Source organism: Macaca nemestrina, chromosome 4 (genome assembly GCF_043159975.1).
Source record: "Macaca nemestrina isolate mMacNem1 chromosome 4, mMacNem.hap1, whole genome shotgun sequence".
In the NCBI taxonomy this organism is placed as follows: Eukaryota; Metazoa; Chordata; class Mammalia; order Primates; family Cercopithecidae; genus Macaca; species Macaca nemestrina.
In genome coordinates this window covers 90,468,104-90,494,476 of record NC_092128.1, presented here as the reverse complement: position 1 = coordinate 90,494,476, position 26,373 = coordinate 90,468,104, and the positions used below count along the sequence as shown (strand labels likewise).

General features: G+C 35.0%; 1 protein-coding gene across 8 annotated transcripts in view; it reads left to right on the top strand.

Moving 5' to 3' along the window:
* LOC105475655 (transmembrane protein 196) overlaps positions 1-16,301 on the top strand; it is a 51,553-nt gene extending 35,252 nt beyond the window's left edge. For 5 of the 8 annotated variants that reach the window (XM_011731113.2, XM_011731112.2, XM_011731115.2 and 2 more), the window contains exons 2-5: positions 5,793-5,849; positions 9,813-10,067; positions 11,235-11,308; positions 13,483-16,301. In XM_011731113.2, coding sequence (XP_011729415.1) covers positions 5,793-5,849; positions 9,813-10,067; positions 11,235-11,308; positions 13,483-13,489 — 393 coding nt within the window. In that variant the 3' untranslated portion in view covers positions 13,490-16,301. The remainder of the gene's footprint in view (positions 1-5,792; positions 5,850-9,812; positions 10,068-11,234; positions 11,309-13,482) is intronic. The other 3 variants (XM_011731116.2, XM_011731117.2, XM_071094923.1) reach the window with 1 other exon arrangement.
* Positions 16,302-26,373: the final 10,072 nt, after the last annotated feature.

The window sequence follows — 26,373 nt, the reverse complement described above, 5'->3', positions numbered from 1 at the left end:
CCATGCCAAATTCTAGGTCTAGTTAACTAAAACAAAAGAAAAGTTTGAAAAAAGTTTAGAAAAGATTAGAGACTTAGGGAAAAAAAAATACGTATTAGCAACGATGAAAGGCTCTGAGTGAAATAAATTAAAGGATGATAAAATAATGATCTCTATGTCTAAGACCTATTACAAACCAAACAATTCTCACTCTTTGACCTTATGTTTTGAACGCTGACTCCATGTTTCTCCCTTGAAGAGCAGTTTATTTGGTCTTCATGTTTGTCGATATCTCACTGAGAGTAGTTAAGGAGAATTTCAGGGCTGAAATGGAGAGCCCTAAAATGAATAGGTCTATTGGTAAAGCACTGCTGAAAACACTGCATGTGATTCCCAGGGGAATGGACTCTGTACCTTGACTGTATACTAGAATCACCTGGGAAGATTTAAAAATAATGATGCATGAGTCCTACCCTGGAGATTCTAATTTTTGATTGGTTAAAATGTCAGGAATTTTAAAAGCTAATATGCAGCCAAATTTGAAAACCACTGCTTTCAGGCAGGCTTTCCAACTTGATAAGCTTTCTCCATTTTACAGAGATAATTTACTCTATATATTATATATATACACTATATATACATATATAACATATATTATATACTCTGTGTGTGTGTGTATATATATATAATAGAAACCACTAGAAAAGTGGGATCTCAAATGAAAAGAAGCCCATAACAGAGGAGGCATCCTTATGAGTTGAGCCAGGATATGATGTAAGAAAAACACAATCACTAGCACAATATCAAGAAAACTATGAAATGCTTTCTATGTGCATTTTGTGTTTTGAACCACAAAATAACCTTTCTAAGAGCTTCCAGAGTTATTACTTAATTAAAAGGTGAGTGAAGTAGAGTAAGAATATTCAAGAACTAGTGGTCTCAAAATAAGTCTTTCAACTTTTAATCCAGGTACAGGATAAATACATCTTTTAGCCAGAACTAGATTCTTTCTAAACAATTTTTAAACATTTAATATCTGTCTGTGTGTTTTCCTAATGATTTTTCTATGCATGTTAAAGAAATGAACTAATGTTTATGAAATTGGATAAGTCATTAAAGGTTTTCAAAGTATTAAATTCAATTTGTGGTTCAGTGGGTAAAAAAAAAAGTAGTGTTGTTTCTATTTTCTAATGAGTATATCTCCTCTAATAACTAGAGAATTTCAGTGAAAATTATTTCATCTGAAGTAGTTAAATATTATGTGGGAAAAATTTTTAATAAGCTGTGTTAAAATAGGATTGGCCCATCACCGTTTATAATCTTATCAGTTCAGCCTTGCCTGCTCTCCTTCAACCTTGCCTGCTCTCCCTGCCAGCTAATACTTATATCTGCTTCCACAGCAATCATGGTTCCGAAATTTTCCATTACATAATTCAAACTGGGAAATTCTACCATTGCCTTTTTTACTTTTAGTTGCTCTTCCCCAAAATAAACTTTCTTATACAGAAAAGAATACTAATACGGAACTCATTAACTAGTACCTAGGCCAGTGTAAGAGAAAGAGAGAGAGACAAGGAAAGAGGGAGACAGAGAAGAGAGACAAACTAGCAGGGAAAGAAAAGGGTGTTACTCATTTTAGAGAAATTCTAACAAAGTACTTTTCTGTTCTCTATTTTTCCTCTTGCTAAGAAAATTGAAAACATTCACATTTAGTCTTATTGCTTACTTTATTAGAATTATTTACATCAATTTATTGCATAGTGTCACTTTTTAAATTTTTTTCTAACTTTCCTAATACCTGTTGGTTTAATCTTTGTTGTCATTTTATCTTGTTTTTACAACAAATTCTCTTTATTGTTAGTTTTCTGATCTATAATTTAATGCACAAATTTAAAGTTCAACTTTTTAATTGTTATCTAAATCTAGTTAGGATCTCTTTATTCAGTTAAGTAATATAAGAATGTTAGAACATTTTACTTACATCTTCTTTACTCCTGCTCAACACATCATAGCTTATGCCAAAATAGCCTGGGGTATTAGCAGATATTAATTTTTTTCAATAATGTATTTTCCATTTAAAACATTTACTGTGCTTTATTTTGTATTTTTGTTATTTCTTTCCTTTCCTGTCTCATATCTTTCTCTATTTATTGTCCTGAATACAACTTCCGGTAATTCTTTTAGAGTTTTATGTGGAATAATGTTTTTGAGCCTGTATCAGTTTCCTGTTGCTTCTCTAACAACTTTCTGCAAATTTCGTGGCTTAAAACAATGGAAGTTCGTTTTCTCACAGTTCTGAGGGGCAGAAGTCTAAAATTAGTCTTTAGGGCTGCATTCCTCCTGGAGGCTCCAGGGAGAATCAGCTTCCTTGTCCTCTCCAGTACCCAGAGGTCACCTACATCCTTTGCCTCATAGCCCCCTTGCCCCTCTTCAAAGCCAACAGTGTAGCATCTTCAAATTTCTTCTCCCTGCCTCTTTGTTTCTGTCAACACATAGCCTTCTGCTTCTTTTGACCTTGCTTCCCTCTTAAATGACCCTTGTGATTACGTTTAAGGAATCCCTGGATAATCTGTAATAATCTCCCCATCTCAAGAAACTTAATTTAATCACATTGGCAAAGCCTTTTTTACCCTATAATATTCATGCATTATGGGCGTTAGAAGATGGATATATTTGGAGGGCCATAATTCAGTCTACCACCATGCCCTTGGCCAAGCGAACATGTCGTTCTTATAATCTGTTGCTTAAATAAGAGTTTGGCTGGATATACAGTGCAAAGTTTGAAAGTCATTTTTTTTTCTAGAATTTTGTATTTTATCTTAATATCTACTTTTAGGCTGTTAGTGTGAGAAGTGGAGTCAGTCTGGTGTACGGAACTAAATGTTGTTGTGGCTGTGATTATCTTTGGTGCAAAATAGTCTTCACACTCCTCTAGTAGTGGGCTATAGTTGCCTTGTGCTTATGTGCTGGACTTTTTTTTTTTTTTTTTTTTTTTTTGGTGTGAGTGCTCCACCCTCAGCTGGAGTACCTGTTCATCTTCATCACAGGGTGGGGGTGCAGGGTCTCCTCCCACGCTGCTGTCTCTCCCTCATTGGTGGTAGACAGAGTAGCTGGGATGACAGGCACCCGCAACCACGCCTGGCTAATTTTTGTATTTTTAGTAGAGATAGGGTTTCACCATATTGGCCAGGCTGGTCTCAGATTCCTGACCTTGTGATCCACCTGTCTTGTCCTCCCAACATGCTGGGATTACAGGCATGAGCCACCACGTCTGGTCCATTACATTATTAAAAACAAATTAATTAGACACTTAATAAAGTCTTAAATTGTATGTGTGATTTCTGACCTTTATGTGTTACCTTGAGCAAGTCACTAACCTCTCTGGACCTCTAGTTCCCCACATCCCCACATGTAAGCTTTGAGGGATAAATTAAATCAACTTTTAAGATCTCTTCCATTATTATGACTTGGGGTAAATAAAGATAGCCAATGAAATAAAATATCAATTTACTACTTTGGGGGCCTCTTTTTCTCTTTTCTATAAACTGTGCTGGCTAAATTTCAACCAAGATCTTTTAGATCCTCCTCATAAATCCCATAATTTCATATGCTTCCTGTTACATGTGTCCACTTTTTCTTAGGTTACAGCTTTTCTCTAGGAAATGTGATTTTTGGATACTCTAACAGAAGTGACAGTCGGAGAGTATTTACATTCTTCTGCTGCAAGTAGAAAAAATTTTGATTGATTCCTTCACTACTCTCCCTTCCCTCTCCCAATCCTTGAATTCCCATTTCTTAGCTCCATCCAATTGGAGTGAGACAATACAAAATAGCAAATTTATTGGCACCTAGATGTTCCAACCAAATGGTTGAATGGAGAACTCTGCTTATGCTCCTGACCACCCCTTGGGCTTTACTGTAAATGAATAATGGCAGTGTTTATAGATTTCAAAACAGATGCAAGGAACATAAAGCTACACTGCTTTCTAATTCTTTTCGATTGAGTTCTGGATAAATGAACTTTCAGGATGAAAACAGGGTAGTCAGGGAAACTTAAGGAGAAGAGTATGCTTGAGCTTTGATCTGAAGCTTGAAGCACTGAGAGGTACAGAATTGGTCCAAACTGGAATTTCTTGAGCACAGCCTTGAAAAATGTGAGATGAAATTAGTAACAAAAAGAGTCCATAAGAGGACATGATCATCTACACTTAGGACACAGTGGGTGGTGAGAAATGGTCACTCTGAAATAGCTTTTTAAGGCTACTGAAAATTATGCAAGTATTCAGGTTTTATAAAGTTCTGAGTTTCTATCTTCTCATGGTTTTATAATACTAAAAATATTTTGTTAGCTCTATTTCTAAAGTATGTTAACTATTTAGCTATCATATACTTTCTGAATATAATCCCAACATGTTTTTGCCTTTGAGTGTTACGTTTTTGACTATCAGAATTAATTTTTTTTCTATTAATAAGTACTTTCTACTTTAGTTAAAACTTTGGTGCTACATTTAGAAAATCCTTTCCGGTCCTCTAAAATTATATCAATATTTAACTTAGTTGTTTCCCAAGGCATTTAAACATTTTTGTATAAATATTCAATTTTATATTAATTTTGGTGAATGTTAGGGAATGTTAACACATTATGCTAGTTCTATTTATTGGGAAAATAATCATTTCCATTAATATGAAAGGTCATCTAAATTATATACCAAATTCTTATATATTCTGTGTGTTCCCTATTCCTTCTTGCTGCACCACTGCCTGCATAATCATTTTGCTCCCTTATAGGAAAATGTTCCTTGCAACAACTTCCCTTACTTATTGCTTTTTAACAAATTTTCTTGGTACTTCTCACATGCATATTATCTCAGATAATCTTTAGCATATTTTGATATGTATTTGGAAATAAATCTATCCAGGTGTCAAATATTTAGTGAAATAAGCTATATTGTTAGTTCTGACTTCAGATAATTAAACAACAACAACAATGAAAACTAGTTCTCTTTGCAAATCAAAATTTTCTTTACAAATCTGAAGTCCTTTAGTGGACTTCTTACTTATTAATGAATATTTTACATAGTTTAGTTCAAGTCAGAAGTATGTGAAAACTTGCATTCAAATGGAACTGTTTCTATTCAAATTAAACTATTTATCATTTTATGATCACCAAAATATCTAATAGTCTCTCCTTGGTAGATAATCTGATGTGACTGACTTTGCAAAGCAATTATGTCAACAATGTTTTATCTACAAGAAATTACATGCTGTCAATTGCTTTATCCCTTTGTGTTCTTCTGACATATCCACAAGAACAGTCTTTCGGGTAGAATAAGGAAATAGTCACTGTACCAACTGGAGAGGTACAAAGAGTATCTCTATAGAGAATCATCCTTGTCTGATGCATTATCTTTTGATTTGTGCAGATTCTTTCCTGTAGTGTAACTTACTGATTTCTCGTTGTTAAGTATGAATGAATATATCACACCACTTTTCTCCCTAAGAAAGTGGAAAGGAATCAGACAGTGAAAGGAAATGAGAAAAACAAAGCTCTAAATTTATTTACTTAATAATTTTACCTGGTGGTAAAATGGATTCAATTACCTCTAACAATCTTGCAAAAAATAAATTTTTATTAGGGTTTATACCTTTATCCTTTACTATTCTAGAATGAGATCTTATCCTTTCCAGATTTTGAAGGAAATTGAAAATGTTCTATCTTCCCTGGAGAAAGTATCATGGGTGAACTAAAAGCTAAAATCTAGGAGTCCTCGTGTCTTTGGATAAGGCATAATTGTTCTTCTTTTCCTTTTCAGTTTCTTCTTTGTGGCATTTGTGGAATATTGTGCGCCAAAAAAAAATCAGGACTTGTCGTAAGTTTTTGATTTGTTTGTATTATGCATTGAGGTGTTTGAAATGTAAAATTCTAAAATAGAAATGATGACTAGCCAGTTTTCATATACTGAATATTGCTAGTTTGAGACCAAAAAAAAAAAAAAAAAAACTGGCAAAAAATCCTGCCTTTTCTGTTTTCAAAGAAAACCATCAAAATTATTAGAAACCATGACAAAAGCCCACCAATATAAAAACACTTTAATAAACTCTTTAAATACCGGAATATGTAACCTTTAATGACTGCTGCAGATGGCAGTCTCTAGTTTTCCAATTTGAAGACTGCCAGACAATCGCCTGAATCCTTCAGTGAGCTCAAGAAGATAAAGCTTCAGCCCATGAGAAATGTAACCGTTTAAATATGGAACTGGGCCTAAGGATTATTGGCTTTCTTTGACTGTGAAGCAAGTTTTGCGAAGCAGCAAGACAGCTGTGTTGCTATGGTTACAGTTAATTCTCAGAGATTTATTTTATTTTCTTTTATTACTGTGAATGCACATATAAGTGTTTTCAGATGTTTTCTGGTACTATAGTGGGTTTCTGGGGTATGGAACACACTCCCAGTTAACTCTGATATTGGCTGGATGAGACACACTGCATGCTGAAGTGTGGATTCCACATTGCCTTTCATGATTTTTTATGAGAGTTTGGAAATAAGGAAAAAGTGTGGTTTATTTTACCAAGTATTATGGGAAAGAACATAGACACTTACAAATTAGCAAAATTAATACTACACAGGGACCCTAGGAAGTGGCCTTTGAGCCTAACAAGAGTTTTCCAAGGGGAGGCCAGTTATGTGAGCAATCAGGCAATTGGAAGCATTGCAGTTATTTTTATTTGACCCCTTTTTCTAATCACACCTTTCTTTGTGAGAACATCTATTATGACAAAAAGGCTAAAGCCCTCATTGCTTTAGATAGCAATTTTATATTTGATTTTAAAAAATTACATAAAGGGAAAAATGAAACCTTTAGAAAAAATGTATTTTTTCAGGCTTGTAATTTGCATTTATGATTCTCCCATCATTCTTTAGACATGGCCTTCATTCTTCTTATGCTCTTCCTCTACCAAGACTCTTTATGACTATGTAGGAACAACTCCTTGGGAGAAAGCAAGTAAACAAACAAGGAAACAAGACAAAAAAGGAAAAGAAAGAGAAAAGAGAGAGAGAGAAAGAAAGAGGAGGGAGGGAAGGGAAAAATAAAAAAGGAGGGAAGAGGCTTTTTGTTGTTGTTGTTGTTGTTTTATACAAAGGCAATAGTGTCACTTTTCTGTCTTTCTCTTACAAGTTACAAAGAAAAAAAATAATGAAATCTGATTTTTTTAAGAAACTACCATTCAGGTGGTAGCTGTATATACTATTAAAAGGTACATTATCCTCTGTACTTTCTGAGGTCCCCATTGATGGCATTTAACTATCAAGATTTTCTACATTTTAATGAAATTTAAAAAAAAATTTTCACTCCAAATATATCTGCAGTCTAGGGTCTCCAACCTGGTGAAATTTGAAAATAGTATATGGTTACAGATTTTAACATTTTAATTCCTGGATAAGATTGCTTTGTTAATACATGTTAATGAGGTGTCATGCCTTTAAAGAATTAATCAGAATGACATCAGGAAAGACATGGGCTTTCATGTGATAGAAAACTAAAGGTATTGTCTACTTTCTCTGTAACAATAATTATTTGAAGCTTGATTATAATATCTTTCCATATTTTCAGAGAATGAGTAAACACCAAAATATATCCCCAAAGAACAGCATGACATCCAAACCTACTTTAAAATAAAATATAATTGGTTAATTCTAGTAGGCATCATGAGCTACAAGTTTATACTTAGTAGGATGATTTTATTATTGGTAATGGATCTTCAGTATTATATTTAATCAAGTATAAAAAGATTTTATTCATTATTGGATTTTTAGCTCTGATGATACAGATGCAATAAGGAATGCTGAATTAAGTTGAAGAAATGAAATTAACTACTGTAGTTACTGACATGACATATTCTCAAGAAAGCCTTCTCCAAAAATCTTGGCTGGGCTAAATTCTTCTCCTCCCTACTCCTAGGGCAATCCATATATCCCTTTCTTAATATTTATCATGCCATGTTAAAATTCTGGATCTTCTCTTTCACAAGATTTAACTATTCTCAAGAGGAAGAATTATGAATGATTGATTGTAATGCTAGCAGCTGCTGACTCAGGGGCTAACAGATGCTAGGTGCTTAATAAGTGCAGAGTAAACTCAACTGTCAATGAAAAATAATACCTGATAAGGCCGGGTGCAGTGGCTCACGCCTGTAATCCCAGCACTTTGGGAGGCCAAGGCGGGCAGATCACGAGGTCAGGAGACTGAGACCATCCTGGCTAACACGGTGAAATCTCGTCTCTACTAAAATTACAAAACATTAGCCGGGCATGGTGGCGGGCGCTTGTGGTCCCAGCTACTACTCGGGAGGCTGAGGCTGGAGAATGGCTAGAACCCGGGAGGCGGAGCTTGCAGTGAGCCGAGATTGCGCCACTGCACTCCAGCCTGGGCGACAGAGCAAGAATCCATCTCAAAAAAAAAAAAAAAAAAAAAAAAAAGAAAAGAAAAGAAAGAAAAATAATACCTGATAAAGTAAAATTAAATGTTAAAGCGAGTTACAAAGCTGTTTGACTTGGGGAATTATAGCAAAGGAGAAGATCAATAAAGTCCAAGTTAGGACTTAATTTGTGCCTTTCATCCAGGAGTCTAAGGAAGAAGCAAAATTATTTCCAGGAAATGAAAAATATCACTGATGTGGGAATAAGTAATTCATATTGAAGGACAAGAGAGGTGACTGGAATAAGACTGTGTTCCAGAGAAGAATGGAAATTAGATTGCATAATTCAATTAGTATCATACTATAAAGTATCATGAAAGCCCATAGAAGAATTTAGACCAGATGCAAAAAGAAAATATAATTATTAAAGTTATTTGACTAGTTAATTTAAGTTTATTAAATATTCACAAAATATGTACGTCTCAGAAAGCATTATTCTTGGTTCTGCTAGGGATCCTATGATAGTTGTTGATTAACCCTCCTAGCTCTATTAATAGACACTGAGATCCAACCAATAGTAGGACCAAAAGCAAAGCTACATCATCTGTTTCTCTAAAACAAACAAACAAACAGTATTTTTGGAACACCGATTGTATATTCTTCAACAATAGTGCCACAAAGTAATAAAATATTTGTAATATATAGGGGCCAGTTCATAGGAGTCCCTAAAGTACTTGTTTAGGAAATACATGCACAATGAAATATGAGTGAACTTTTTTTTAAAAAAAGAGATTTAACTAAGTTTCCTAAGCTCACATAGGTAGGAAGGTATAAAGATTTGAAGTTAGGTGGAACTAATGACAATCCAAAGAGAAGCTATTGAGATATTTTTGAAGGATTGACACAGTGAAATTAGATTTGGAATCAGAAAAATCTCGGCTTGGTGCCTAAACTTAGCGTTAGCTATTTACCATTCATTTTTCTAAAACACATGTTACTGTCTCAGAGGCTTGCTGGGAGTGTTAATTGAGATGATATCTGTTAAAGTTTCTAGCATAGTAGCACACAGTAGATGTTAAATAAATATTTAAATCTGAATCTACCTAGAAGATAAATTTTGTTTGCTTCAGGGTTTTCATAAGCTATATTCTTGGCTTTAATATCGTCAGCTATCAATTTCTGAAACACTGTGGTATACTCTCTCTGTCTACAGTGAGTCAGAGTGAATAGAAACTTGGCTTAAAAAAAAAAAAATCTCCTGTCCTCTGTGAAGCACCAAAACCACTTTTTCTTCTTTATTGTAGGTTAGTCATCCTTGACATGCAGCCCGACAGGGCAACTGTGTTCTGGTCAGGTTTGACTTTTCAACTTTAACGCTCCCTTTCTTTTTTTTTTTTTTTTTTTTTTTTTATCAGATGATCCTCTTTTCAGCCTGCTGTATCTGTGGACTCATTGGGGGCATCCTGAATTTTCAGTTCCTCCGGGCAGTCACAAAGAAAACTTCCTCCCTATACCCTCTGCACGTTGCCTCCATGTCTCTCGCGTGCATTGGGATCGGGGGCTGCACGCTCTCTTCCTGGCTCACTTGTCGACTAGCCAGTTATGAACAGAGGAGGATGTTCTCAGAAAGGGAGCATTCCCTGCATCACTCTCATGAAATGGCTGAGAAAGTGAGTTTCGTACCTTTTCCTCTCACTGCTAGCACATGATGAAGACTGAAGTCCACTCTGGGTGAATCAACTTGAAACTTTAGATCACAATTTGAGGAATCAGATTTTACACATTTGGCTCTATTGGGTTAAGAATAGAAATTTTATATTTATTTTTTTTTCTCTGCAATTCATGGATACACCTATTTTCGACAAAAGTTTGTAGTCTATCTGTCTATTCAAAAACATAGTGCCTAAAATAGTATTTCATAAAATATTGAATGCTTTATAAATATGGATTTTTATGTATTATACTGAGGAAAAGCACAGATACTAAATACACTCTCCACTCAATAATGCCAGTTTTAGAAATTGCATGAATTCCCTTTTCTAGCTCTTCCCTTGTTCTTGTAAGGAGATGCATTTGATTATGTAAATTTGATCTTCAAGTATAAAGGGGCTTTTTAATAAGGTGACAAAACGCCTGGCCTATCAGTGCAGATATTACAGTCCATATAAAGCTTCATTTAATTCTCATCTAAACTTATGCATATGTGGATAGCTTTGCCTGTATTTTAAGCAGTTGTCCTTGCATAATTGTTTCATGAAACCCATATAAATAGGAAGTTAAATTAATTGTATAAAAGGACAAATGGTATAGTATGATGTCTGTGTTTCTATTACATTTTGCACATATTCCTTAATTCAGTTCCTGCTACTGGATCTAGTAGAGAAAAGAGGAAACATTTGTAAAATAAACTCACTAAGGTAATGGCCACATTATATTTTGCTTCATGTCATGGAAATAAAATTGCATAAGCACAGAGCAGAAGTAATAACAGCAAGGCTTACTGCACATTTCTTTATAATGTTTTGAAGGAAAAATATTTATTCTGTAGTGTTTCCATTTTGTGTACAATCTATACATTCAAATAAGGGGAGCAAGTGTTCTCAAATTGACTCAAGAAAGCAGTTTTAAGCAGAGCTACGCATGTCCTTCATTAAAGAATTAATAATATACATAGGAAGACTCCAGTAATTTAAAGAAATGATTGTTAAAAATAGATGGTCATTTTATATGTATATATGAATAGTGGCTCTTTTGTGCTTTATTTTTATACTAGTCTGATTTAGTTTTCTGTATATATTTGTGCAATATTTATTGTATGATTGTTATATTTACATTAGAGATTGAGGGCTATTGAAATAACCGACTTGCCCAGCTGCCCGGTGGTGCCCCCGACACCAGAGTTACCTACAAGGTACGCTGACTTCTAGGGAGTTACCATGTTGTAATGTCACTGCAGAAAGCATTACCCCCTTCCAGAAAGTCATGATGTCAACAGATCAGTCTGAACTGATGTTGTTTAATGTTGTTTCTCAAAGTATCGCTTTCATAAGCGCTTACTTTGCAGAGCTGACATAAACCTACATGGCCGAGTCTTGCAGCTTGAAAGTTGATTGAGTATTTAAAACACTCAGCCCGCCTATAAGCATCCAAACACATTTCTGCTTGGATGATTCACGACTCCTTTTATTGTCTGCTACTTCATGATACTGACTCAGTATAATCATTCATGGGCCAGAGTTTTGTTTTTAATAATAGATATGTCTGGATAAAGACAAACTGTGTATTTCCCTCATGCTAAAATTGCATGAGAAGATGGCCAAAGTTGGACGCTAATACAGTAAAATTTCAGTATGAAAAGACTCTTCTAGTAAAATTATCTTATGTGATAAATTTTAAATTTAGTTCCCATATTTCAAATTGTTAAAAATAAATAGTAATGTTTCTTGGTTTGCTCAAACAAAGTAATTGGACATACAGAAAGTCACATGGATACTATGGCCCATTTGCAGAAAGCCCATTTGCAAATAGTCACATTGGTTCAGCCCAAATTTAAACTACAATCTTCCTATTAAATTAAGCATGCCTATTTGCAAATTTGTTTGCAAACTGGAGACTCACTCGTTTTAAAAATAATTTTCACTCTTCTTTCCGATCAGTGATTTTGCTGTGTTCACGGCAGAGTGAATTCAGTTAAGAAAATTCTTTTTTTGTAAAATTTTTAAAAATTGTTTTACTAAATTCTGCAATTGAAGGTTAATATAATGGATTAACTTTTTATCATTTCTAAGCAGTTTTTGAGTGCAAAGTCCTTGTAGAAGGAGAAAAGGCACCGAATGGGTTTATGTAAATCTACTAGAAATTTGATTTTTCTCTTAGTAGGTAAAAGGGGAAAAGTAAATTTTGTTGAAGATCATTGGGGGTGGGGGGTGATTCTACTTATTTTGCCATCAGTGGTGAGTTCCTCAATGAAGCCTCAAATCAGATTTCTGAGCTATGAACTTAGCTCCAGCACAATAACCCTAATATATTTTCAGATTTTTCATCACATGCATCTCTAGGAGAGTTTCACCATGTACATATCTAGCAGATTCTCCAAACAGAGCTAGATAGAAATAGATAGAAATAAATTGAGAAAAAAAATATATATATATGTGTGTGTGTGTGTATGTGTGTATATATATATATATATATATATTTTTTTTTTTTTTACTGCTCTCTTGCAAATAGGCTTGTTCAAGCATGGAAAGATGCTGCCAATCTATTTTTAGATAATTTTATCAACATATTTTTAGTATGGTGCTCTAACCATTAAAATATGAATGGGCTTCACATCCCATCACTTTTTATTGTATTGGGAAGGGTTTAATATTTAATAAAACATGAATTAAAAGCATCACAATTTTTCATAATGTTATTTCATATCATCGAAAGTGAAACTTTTAACGCTAGTTTGTCCTTTGCATCTGTATTTTCAGTGCTTTTCTATATAGTTTTACTTATTAACTTTTTAGTAACTGATCCATTAAAAACATGTTAAGAGACTTCGCTGTTATTACTTCTTACTGGAAGAGGGATGGTGTCATGAAAAACAATCTTTCCTACTATGATTTTTTAGTGATCCATAGTTACAAATGAGCAATGATTCCCTTGTAGGCCTTTTCCTGTTCTTAGCAAAAGGCCACACATTTTCCTATAGAATAAAGTCACCTCTAGAATGCATTGGCACTTTGTTGACAGGCTCAGCAGAGTCTATGCGTTAGAAAAACTTGCTCATTTAACCATCTTCTTCTTTCTAGGCAAGGTCTTTCCAAAATTTAGTTGAAGAAAGAAAGAGGAAACTCAGGAAAGTGGGGAGAGAATGGACCGTTGTTGTGGATAGAATATTTTGGTCTAACCGACTCTTACTTCAGCATTTTCATGTGCTCCAAGATGCCATGAAATTTTATTTCCTCAAATATCCTTGTCTTTCCCCAAAACTTAGCAAGTTTTTCAATGGATTGAAATTTCTGTTTTGCAAACTCATTAACCAAAACAATGTCTTATTCCAAAAGCCAATTTTAATTAATCATGTCATTTTTCTAACAGGAAATGACAGACAACATGAGCAATGGAGGACCACAGCTGATATTTAATGGAAGAATATAATCAATGTTTTAAAGAATTGAACACTTTTTAGGATTTTCATGAGGCAATGAGACACCAAAGGACTAGAAAATAAAACAGTTTTTGCATTTGCGTTTATTTCTCCTGAGCATCCACTAAAATTATTCTTCCTAAAAAATATATTGCCTCACTGGTTTCTCCACCCTTTTTCATGGGGTAAAAAACTTTCCGGAAACATTCTAATACAATAATTTCAAGAGGCTTTCCAGATTGTTTCCTTTTCAGGAAAAAGAAATAATAAAACAAATAAAATGCATATTCTATACAAACACTATTTGACTAGCATGATTATTAGATTTGTAATGACATATTTCATATGAGTAATTGAAAAGTGCAAATATCAAGAAATAAAAATAACTTACTGATGTCTTTGTTTTGAAAGACAGATGGCTTCAAGGATGCCACAATTCAAAACCTCAGTAATGCCTTGTTATAAAAACATTGTAATTATTTTCAACTTGTTAATGAAATATATTTCATAATTTATTTGTAAAGGATGAAAAACCTCAAGCATAAAAAAGAGACTTTTTAGAGAGAGAGAATACTAATCTATATGGTATTTTTGCACAAAGAGTGAAAAGTTATATGTGAATATCATTTAAGAAAATAAACATGTTTTGATCATACTGTGCAGATTGATCTGCATGTTCATGAATGAGCCTAAGAATAAAGGATGTGTGTGAATGTGTGTATATATACTGTAAATATACAACATGTATACAGCATATATTATAGCATACATGAATGTAAATAGGTATTAGGAAAGCAATTGTGATGCTGTGGGGGTATTATTAAGATTCTACTCCAATAGAAATGGGAAGGCAATTGCTCAAGGCTCTTCTATGCCCACAAAATCACATGTTTAATTTCTACTAAACTTGCCCATTTTTCTTCTTTTTATTAGGTTTTTTTTGTGTAAATATCATTGTGGCTGATACTTATGAAGATGAGTGATCTGAATAGTGTAGTATATAGATAGATTACTTATTTTACTGTTTCACTATGATTATAGTACTTATGTATAGCAATTAAAATTAATTTATAAATGAACATGATTTTAATGACATACTTCCATATTTATAAAGACATCATGACTTAAAATTGTTGATGGTATTGATATTTCAAACACCTTGCAGTCCAATTAAATGATACAAAAGGGCAGATGATGTAACCCCCCAACAATAAAGTTATAATTACCTTTGCTATAATTTAATTTAGGCGTTTTGTTTTACAATTTTCATGAAATAATATAGGCAGTCCATATGTAAGAAAGCATATATCCAAAGATCCTGAAATAATTCTTTGTGGAAAAAGTAAAAAGATAGGCTAACATTTATATAGCTATGTTCATTCCTTTCCTGTAATAATGAAATGTTAAAATGGCAAACAAGAACAACACATATACGTGAAAAAAACAACATATATCTGAATATATTTATGAGAATATAACCTGTGGCAATAGGCAAAGAAATCTATTATTTTTAAGTACATAACTCTCACTATATTGTATACTTTTCTTTCTCCCCAAATCTAGTCAATTTTCAAGTCATTTTTTATGAGTTACTTATTGAACCATAGGTAAATTAAAATATTTAGTACCCAGTATGAGAATATGATTTATAAACAAAACATGAGTTTTAATTGTGCTAACACAGCAATAATGATACAAGTTCATGAAAATTTGAAGGTCTTTTATTTTATAGCAACATGATCATCATGTAACCTATGTAAATGAGCTCACTAAAAATTCTGGCTGTCATCTATTCAACAGAAATAACGGGACTCTGCTTTTTTGGTGTAGTTTTTGAAGTCTCCCAATGCCTTTGGATAACTTCATTGCCTAGTATATTAGAGAAGCTGTCCATAAATGCAACCTCACATAGTGAATCAACATCATAACTATTCATTCAGTGCCACAAACAGGCATGATCTTTGCCAATAAAAATCTAAATTACATCATGAACATGTTTGTGTGTGTATGGTCCTACTGAATTCATGCAAGAATGTAGTTTTGTACTGCAAGAATAAACACTGACTCTAATTTTCTGTAGCATTTCTCTATAAACATGTTTGTACAATACAAAATTATAATACATCAGAAAAATGTTGTAATGTCTTTTGAACTGATTTATAACATAACACATTAAAGGGCAAAAGAAGGCATATCACTGCTTTGATGTACAGTTAATAAGAGATGCAATCATCACAATTATTCAAATAGTTTACAGTGTATGTTTAACCAAGTATAGATATATTTTTAAATATGATCATTTCTACCTAGTGTTTTCAGAGTTGAGTTTAGAATAATTTACTTGGGATGTGCAGTGATTCTTTTTTAGATAAGTGGGGGATGTTAGAAAGATATTGTTTAAGTACTTGAAAATTTAATTTGGACAATACATTGAACCACATGCTGGAATGTTTTAAGTGACTACCTTATAGTTTTAGTATGAGCCTACACTTGGAAGAAAGCAAGGTGATACTAAATTAGAAAAAATATGTGAAACTGGTGTGGTGGTATGCTTTGGACCATATCAAATAGGGAGAGGTATCATAAGCATAAAAGAATACAATTGGGCTCTCTTTGGAAATTTTAAACATATATGTGTATGTGTGTATATATATTTACATATGTGCATATGTATATGTATATATACATACACACGATGGTTTGGAAATGGAACATGATATGACAACTCTACTGACATGTCTATAATAAAATGATGTGCTTTGAAACTACATATGGTGTTGGCTTTCTTTTCATTATAATACAGAAATGCTTCCCCAATAGCTACATGAATAAATGTGCTATTGTGAGAGTGGCAAGGGATAGCCTGCTGTGAATGAGGGGAAAGAGATAGTCACAGATGAAGGATATAGAATTAAATAAGAATATTAGTTGAGATACAAAAGTTAGAATATGTTCAAGTATAGAGAGAGACTGGTTGAAGACATCAAACAAAATGATTATAATAAGAATGTGAAGTCCCTAAGGGCATGAGAAAATAAGACACAGATCATATGAGACAGAATTTACTATGGTAGGACAGAGATTGCATGTGATGTCACAAATTAAACCACAATATTTAGAGAACTCTGATGGCCTACTTGAGTTTGTCAAATTGGTTGCTACTGGCATTTGGGCTGGATAATAACTTATTATGCAGACTGTCCCACACATTTCAGGCCATTGAGCATCTTTTGTCACTTCCCACTAAATCCCAGGAGGACACTCTAATCATTTTAATAACCAAAAATGTCCTAACAAATGCTTACCTGTTTCTTTGGTAGGGAGATATTACCCAGTTAAGAACCACTGAGGAAATCCTTTGAACATAATCCAGAGCAGCCAATTTTAATGCCACCCATAAGGGAAGCCTTGAATTGCTCAAGGTCATAAACTCACTGTTCTAAGGTCTACCTACACTGTCTAATATGGTAGCCACTCTCCACATGTGACTATTTAAATCTAAATATAAATTAATTAAAACAAAAAGAATATTTTTGTTTTTCAGTTTCTCCATCAAACTAGCCATATTCCAAGTGTCAAATAGACATATATGGGCAACAGTTACAGAAGATCCCCATCATTTCAGAAAGATCCATTGGATAATGCTAGTCAAAAGCATATAGAAACTTCCCATTTCCTTCAGTCCTTGTACAAGTTCTTGCACAATTAACCAACTGTCATTACAATTGAAAATATGAAAAGAGTCAGTAAATACTCCATGGAATTTGAAAGGTGATGCACCAATTATAAATCCATGAACTGGGCCGGGTGCGGTGATTCACGCCTGTAATCTCAGCACTTTGGGAGGCCGAGGCGAGCGGATCACGAGGTCAAGAAATTGAGACCATCCTGGCCAACATGGTGAAACCCCGTCTCTACTAAAAATACAAAAATTAGCTGGGCATGGTGGCACGCGCCTGCAGCGCCCCCTACTTGGGAGGCTGAGGCAGGAGAATCACTTGAACCCGGGAGGCGGAGGTTGCAGTGAGCCAAGATCGCACCACTGCACTCCAGCCTGGTGACAGAGTGAGTTTCTGTCTTAAAAAAAAAAAAAAAAAAAGAAAAGAAAGAAATCCATAAACTGAGCACAACTTGTAAAAATTAGCAAATGTGCACAACCCATAATCAAGTGTAAAATTGTTTTAGATATTTCACATTTAAAAAGTTCTGCTTAGAATAATTCCACTAAATTGCTAAATATTGTATGTTTGACAAGCAAAATGAGATGTTGCGTAACCCCTACTTTTGAAGAATTTTACTCTACCTATTACATGTGTCAAAGGATATCCTGCATTTCTTGTGCTTGGGGATGTGAGAATAATAAATATATGGTCTTCCACTTTATTATTTGACTTAGTTCAAAAATGGTGTATTTTAAAACCTTATGCCCCAAACTACATTTTCAAAGATTAGTTAGCGAACATATTTCAGAAACTTAGAGGAGCATCTCAAGTATTATTCAGTTAGAGCACTGTTTCCAAATAAAATGTCAGAAGTTGGCATCACTTCACTCTTTTCTTCTTTTAGTCATTTTTTCTGGAAACATATGTAATATTTCTTACTCAAAGTGTATGACAGCCAAGAAATTCAATTATTCCAAATCCATAAATCACAGGTTGTCAGTTACTCATAGCAGGGGAAACCAATTCAGAAATTGCTGGAAATGTGGATGCCTAGCAAAATTAAACGGAGGAATTTCTGTTTTACTCCCTTTGCTAGGAAAACAATTTATTGAATACAAGAGTCCTTTACTAGGAATACAAATGCATTTCACAAGTAATATATTGCTTAAAAACCAAGCTATAGCCTTAATGAAATTATTTTAATATTTTAACACTTCAATATTATCTACATCAACAAATTATAGTGAAAAGAGACTCCTTCATTTTAGGCAGAAGGCCTTCATTTAGTTGGAAACCTTGCCATCTTTACCTTCCTCCACATCAACTAGGGACTATTGTTTTCACAAGATTTTCTTCACTGAAAGGCTCCACCTTCTTCAGCCACAGAATACATTGCAAGCCTTCCCCCAAAGCCAAAAGTTATTATGCCACAGAAAATTGTCAAGAAGGCTCTAGAATTTGCCTGAAACTTCACAGAAAAATCTAAAATGTTGTCAAAATTTCACCAAGTGTTGTATTAGCTGCAAGTAATCGGGACTCATGACTGTTCCTTAGTATCCAACAGGGTATTGATCTCCAGTTGATCATTCTATAACATCCAACCCGGGAGTTGGGGTGGGGGGGGGGTGTCATGCACTAAAATAAATCCCTTGAAATAATAGGGTCATTGCCCAGGAAAGAAAAGCTACTGATACCTTTGGAGGTGGCTCTATTAGCCAACACTACCCCTCACTCTGAACTGTAAGTCAGCCCAAGGATGACATAACACTCAACTTTGTAATATAAAAGTAATCTAAGGGCTTGTTTAGATAGTGGTCTAAATGTCCACTCCTTTCATTACTATCCAAAAAGGCTTTTGAAAGCCAGACTTCTCTTTCTATCTTCAGAGTATATTAGTATTCTTCTATCAACCTCTGAGGAAACAAAATAAAAGCCTCAATGTTCTCTGTAATGAAATGAATTGCTGGAGAGAAGGTCAAGTTTCCAAGTCTCAATATACTTAGTAGTGGTAATATTAGCCTATTGCCATTTACCAGCAAAGAGGATGGTGGCACAGCAGGTGAAAATAAGCATTTGTCAAGCTCTATTTAGCAAATGCTATTATAATATACATTATCTATAAAGGTGAATATCCCTTTATTATATTAACATCACTTATTTAACAAGAAATAAGAAATAGAATAAACAAGAAAAAGGTGGGTAGACATCATTTTACCTGAAAAGTGAGGTCATTTCTCCTGAATCTTAAAGCCATTCAGCCAAATCATATAACATGTATGTGCATATATACACACACACACACACTCATACTTAGGTTCATAAAACAAACCAATTCTATCCCATATGAACCGTTCTCCTTTATTTAATCTACTACTTCTGATTTTAAATTCAAATTTCTGGTTCTTGATGCTGCCTTGATTTCAGTTTCCGGTCTCTGCACTTGAACCTGAGACTTCATCTCTCCAGTTGTCAAGCCTTGACAGCTACCTTCAGTCATTTCACTCTAGACACTTGGGTTCCTTTAACAAAACTCCCTACTCTTGAATCAGCCAATTTAAAATCCAGCTTTAGTCACTGAGGCAGCAGCAGCTAGTGAAAGAAGTGACCGTTTTAGTCACCTGGCCAACAAGTATGTGCTCAGACTGAAAACAGGATTTCAAAGAAAGCCAACTGAAAGAAAACTTGAGCTCCGTAACCCTTGAATATAAAGAGGCTGGAAAATCTAGGAAGTCATTGGAGACAGGTAGAAAGCTGTAACTGAGAAATGGAAACAAGATCACTTTTCCCCTAGGCTTTATTGATAAGGTTCTTGGACCTGTAGAGTATAGAAAAAACTAATTTAGTCATGAACAATATTATTCCCTTATATTAAAGACATGTTCATTTCTGGTACGCTCTTTTTCTCTCCCCCTATTTTAAACATCCAGTTTAGTCGATTCGACTGTGCCAAAGATTTCAGGAGAAAAGGTTTTATTCAAGCTGGAGTTAATACTGTCAGTATCACCCTAAAGCCAATATGGTACAAGACAACAGGAATCACAACAAAAAATGTCAAGGCAAAGTGAGACACAAAGAAATCGAGTAGCTTTCTTTCATTCATTAGTCTTTCATTTTATTCATTAGTCTATCCTACTCAGTGCAAATTTTGGACTTTCAGATATTTTACTAACAAATGTGGCCTTAAAGTAATGACTTACTTTGTAAATTCCTGCAGGGCATTTTTTCACAACTGGGCAAGTTCACTTTGCCATTGGACAATGATAAATTCATAACTATAATAATTTCCAAAGCATAGATGTATTACTCACCCTGTAGCTGTACGGGGAAGTCTAGAATATGATACATTAACATAAATTGTGCTTGGTCACTTCAGAGTAAATTGCATATCAAAAGGCACTGCATCTAAATTTCATTTTTTAAATTATCACACTCAAACTTTCGATACCACATTCTTTGGAATTATTTAACGTCAAGAATCTTGGAGTTCACACCTACACAGATTCTGCAGTCATCAAGTGGTTTATTAAACTACAGCATTAAAGTAATATTCAAAATATAAAAGAGAAAACTGTTTTCTATTTTTGTTCTGTACTGAGCAAAAGACAGGTGGAAGTAAATGAGAATTTCCACAGGCACCTTTGCAAGCATCACAGCCAATTGTATTAGCCTAATTCATTGGATTTGAAAACCTTGAAAGAAGGATGTTAAAATTCGATTGCAGAAAGGTCTGATTAGATAGGCAAAAGGGCTTAGAAGAAATACTGACACTAGTTTTTGTAAGAGGACAATAAATACAGATGGCATCTTGTCCTCTTAAAGTAGACTCACCCCCTTGAGATACCTTGTTTACCTCTTCCCAACCTCTAAAAGCAGTCATTAGTGCTCACATCTACATGGATGCACCCTCATGCACACCCACACACCTCAAATTCATTTTGTTATTTAAGGCAGTTCTTTTTAGCTGACATCTTTCATCCAAAGTGTTAGGCAGTTCCTTCTTGGCTTTTACCTAGATAAATAATTGTAACATCAGGAGCTAAAACATTGGCATGACTTTATTTAGTTCCATATTTTAAAGCTCAGGTTTAAACCATATATGTGTGTGTGTGTCTGTGTGTGTGTGTATGTGTGTGTATGTGAGTGTATGTAATATAATGTGCTCTGTTAATGTATTTCCTCATTCTCTGCAGGCACATGTGTATCATTTAGTATCAACAATCTAACAAGCAAGTAGAAGGAGCCTTCAGAGTCAAAAATTTATCGTAAGTTCTTTTTTGAAGAAGGATTGTAGATAAAAACAAGCCATCAATAAATAGTTTCCCTTCATTTTTGTCATTTCTATAGCCCTTAGGCTAAAGCAAAACTTTACAAATTTAAGCTCATTTTTGCCATCTGCTGGCAAATTTGTGAAATACAAGTGGTCTGCATCAACCAACATTTGGTTGATATATCCTGTATTTTATATATTTGGCTAAAACTGGTGCTTGTTTGACAGCTTTCCAATCCTACTAAAATGTTAATATTTTCCAATTTGTTCAAATATCTTACCTTAGCATTTTTAGGCAGAGACTAAATAAAATAAACCATCCATTTTTACAATTCCCTTCTTCATCAGTTTTTGTTATAGACATAGAAAAAGTGAAGATCTTTAGTAATTGAAAGCATAAGTTATGGGATAAGTCATGCCTGGGTTAGATTCCTTTATTGATAAATAGCTGGATATTCTTGGGAAGACCCAAGGAGTATGCGTTAGGACCTGGGTATGTGACTGTTAGCAATACAGATAGGATAGCTACCATCATGAGGCCGACAGTTTTTTTAGAATTCAGGCTCCTCACTTGCACATATATGTAATTATTGTAATAAATTCATAAAGATTATCTGTCAGTGATTTGCCTAGGGCACTGGGCATAGCATCTGGCAGGTTTGCAATAAAGTTTACCCATGATAATGTTGGTCATTGTGATGTTGACACTCATCACTCATTCTACCTATTTGATAAAAACAGTCATATAAGCGTGATTAAATCCTTCCTGTCAGTACTAGTATTGCTCTTTATCCAGGGTGGGCATTCCTAAGGACTTCTATACCCCTGATATATGACAGAAGAAGCTTCTGAGCCTCTCTGAGGCAAAGAACAAAGCACATGAGATCAGATGTACCCCATACATTGGATTGACATTGTGGAAGTTCCAGGGTTTAGACAGGAGGTCTTGTGCGCTTCCTGCTTTATCTTGGAAACCTGCATAGCTGCCAGGAAAGCAAGCTCACTCTAGCCTGCTGGAACACCAGACACGTGGGGCCACATGCAAGGACAGATGCACAAGTGAACCCAACTGAGTCTTGCCCAAATTTGTCCCCATAGAATTATGAGTTAAATTAATAGTTTTATTTAAAGCCACTAAATTTGAGGATAGTTTGCAGCAAAAGCTAACTGATACAAAGACATTTTTCATGGAATGCTCTTTATAGGAATTTTTTTATGCAAACTATTACGTATAGTCAAAAATTCCTGTCTGATTCCATCTTCATATAATCCTACTGTAATAATATAGCTTTTTGAAAAATGAAAGAAATTTGCCTAACATCACACATCTAGTAAGTGACAGAGCCAGGATCTGAACTCCAGCAATTGACTTTAGCATCTAGGAAGACTCTTCACTTTGTACTAGGCTGGTGCAAAAGTAAGTGTCATTTTTCCCACTAAGAGTAATGGCAAAACCCACAATTACTTTTGCACCAACCAATACTATTAAACCATCTAAAACTAGAGGATTTTCTGTAACAACTTCAATCTTCTGATTAAGTTTCTGATTTTTTTCTGTATAAAACATTAAAATAATATATAAAATTCACAAAAGTAAAAGAAAACCATAAACTCACTCTCAAGAAATAACTAACATTAACATATGGTATAGACACGTGTCACTTAATGACAAGGATCCATTCTGAGAAATGCCTCATGAGGCAATTTCATCATTGTGTGAACGTCATAGAGCATACTTAGATACATCCAGATGGCATACCTTACTACACACTTATGCTATATGTTGTGCTATGCTAATCTCCTTCTTTATCAGCTTTGGTCATGTACATAGAAAAAGTGAAGATCTTTAGTAATTGAAAGGATAGGTTATGACATAAGTCATGCCTGGATTAGAGTCCTTGATTGATAAATAGCCTATTGCTATTTAGCTGGTTGGTAAATAGTCTGTAGCCCGTTGCTCCCGGTCTACAAACCTGAACAGCGTGTTACTGTACTGAATACTGTAGGAAACTGTAACACAGTGGCAAGTATTTGTGCAACTAAGTATATCTAAACATAGAAAAGATACAGTAAAAAGATATGTCATTATAAACTTACAGGGCCACCATCACATAGGTCAGCTGTTGTTGACCAAAACATAGTTATGGGGCACATGATTGTATTTGTGCATCTAGATTTTTTTCTAAGTGTATAAGTGTGCATGTATTCTATAAAAAGCAGAGCATATGGCACATATTACTTTGTAACCACCATTATTTCAGCAAACCACCAATTTTTGCACATTTATGTTGCTCCAGGGATTATCTGATTGGGAGGAATAGAAACACACTAATATAATAAGGTGTATGTGTATGCATGCCGGAGGTGGCAAGGTCAATGATAAAATAATACAGACAGTTGCACAGGAAATTTTCTCTCTCTCTTCCTCTGAGGCCATTGGTCATGGGGTCAAAATTATTTCTAACCTTCTTTCTCCTCCTTATAGAATGAAGCTCTTCTCAGCACACTGCCTTTGACTTGACAGAGCTTTTCATGAGACAGGGACCACCATTGCCTTACTTTCTGTGGAACTGGGACACATTTTAGAGAAAAAGAAAATGGTTCAGTTCAACTACAGGTCCTTGAACAAATAAACTTTGTACATGTCTGTGGGGTAGGGTAGGTAGGAGGAACTGATGGTATTTCTGTTTTCTTCCCTGTGTCGAAGGTGAAACAGGTTAATTTGTAGAGTAACCCCATAATGGTGAACACAGGCATGCAGGCAGAATCACCTTGTTCGCTCCCAAATCACGCAGAGCATGGACAGAAGCTAATGATCAAGCCAGAATTTTTAAAACTGAAAATGGCAAAATCAGTTTCAAAATTAAACAAGTAAACTTCTAACTGCAACTGGACACACCTAGGGTTACAAAACTACTCCATGGTGCACTACATTTAGTTGTTGTGAAAGGTTATTACTGGAATATTTGATTTCAGGTAACATTTTGTTTTGGGCAAACTGCCACGATGTCCAGCTTGTTTTTTACTAAATTCTTTTTTGGCCAAATAGTTTTCATTCAAATCACTTACATCCAGTCTAGATCCACCTTGACTGTAAGGTGTAGTCACCTGGAGAGATTTTGATTGAACTGGTCTGGGATGTCATCTGGGCATCAGGAGTTTCTTAAAGCTCCTCACCTTAGGTGACTTCCTTGTTTAGCTGAGTTTGAGCACATTGAACAGAAGGGTCCTGCACAGGGGTTTTACAGGACTTTGCAACAAAATCAAGGTAAGGGCCATTAAGTTTCCCATTTATGGACTTAAAATGTCTACTATTAGGTTTTGGGGGCAGTTTCATCCCGCTATCATCTCATGCTGAGTTTGCAGTCATTTCAGGAATATTAAAGAAAATACTTTTTATTTATCTTGTTTGACCCTCCTACCATCTCTCTAAGGTAGCAGGGCAAGCATTATTTTTCCTATTTTACAAGTCAGAAATCAGGTTTAGAGAGGTTAAGAAGCTTTTTGCATTGTCTAGGAGATGAGGGAGTATGTTAATACTCACATCACTGCTATACATTTCTCTTGGCACTTACCCAGCATAACCTATTACATGTTTACATTTACATCCCACTTCCACTTAGGCTGCAAGCTCTTTATCACTTATTATTTATTAACTCGCTATCAGGTTATTCATTCAGAGTGCATTGTTTGCGTTTTTCTTGGTTTTCTTTGGAAGAGGGATGAGATGTGGGGGGCTACTGTAGTGAATAATACAGATATTATGGTCCCCACTTTAGTGAGTGTAGGAATCTATTGACGGAACAGGCAAGCAAATGGCAGTTAATATAAAATTAACATTAAAAAAACATGCATGGGTAACTACCTAATCCTTATAGAGAAAGAGGTGTGGGGTGGTTGAAAACTCTTTGCAAAGGGACAGAATGTAAAATCTAAGCTAAAAATTGATACGTGAGGAGAATTTACCCTTGTGAAAATATTATATTTCCCGGTAGAAGGAACAGCATAAGACTGCAGAAAGAGTGACCTGAAAGTGGATCAAGGGGCATAATATTAGGGTGGGGAGTGTGACAAATGAAGCTGAAGAGAGAGGCTGCGTGCCCACACAGATCACAAAATGGCCTTGTATAAGCATTTTTCAGGAGTTTGTGTTGTCCTAGAGAAAGTGGGGTGCCTATGTAGGGCTTAAACAGGGCACAACACAATCATATGTGTTTCAGGGAAGATCTGGCTGTCCCAGGGCGTCCTCCTGACCATTGAGCTAGGCTTCCACAGGCAGGGAGTCCTGCGGTTTTGTCGGCAGGGAAAGAGAATAGTGTCCAAACAGAATGATATTTCCACTTTGGGCAATACAGGCCTTCAGGCTGATTTGATATTTGGGAAAACAAAAGAGGATCCGAGGCTGACAGGTTGGCTGTGGTATAATTCCCTGATTTAGCATGTGCATAATGAGGAGAGAAGTGGGACAGGAGAGAACTAGTAGGTTCGTTTTAAGATATGTTGCATTAGAGTTATCAGGCCTGCTTCTTAGGATTTCGTGTCCTGCATAAAATACACTCCATAAATATTTTGATTTTTTATTGTACAGTCCAAGCTTGTAAAATTCTACCAAACCACCTTACTACTGGAAATGATCAAAGTGAAAACCCCCCTTTTTAAGCTGCCTACTTAATCCAATAAGCTTCTGTACGAAAACACATATTTGCCTGCCCTTAAAAGAGCAGACAGTTGACTTTCCTGCATGCTCAATGCATATCCCAGGCTCTAAGCTCCCGTCCTCGAAGCGCGAAAATACGGTTCCCCCTGCTGGCCAGAGCGGCGTAATACAGCGTAAGGAGGAGAAATTCCTAGGGGCGTGGTAGTTGGTGGACGACGTAAAAAGAGCGTCGGGGACAGGCGATTGTGCTTGCGTC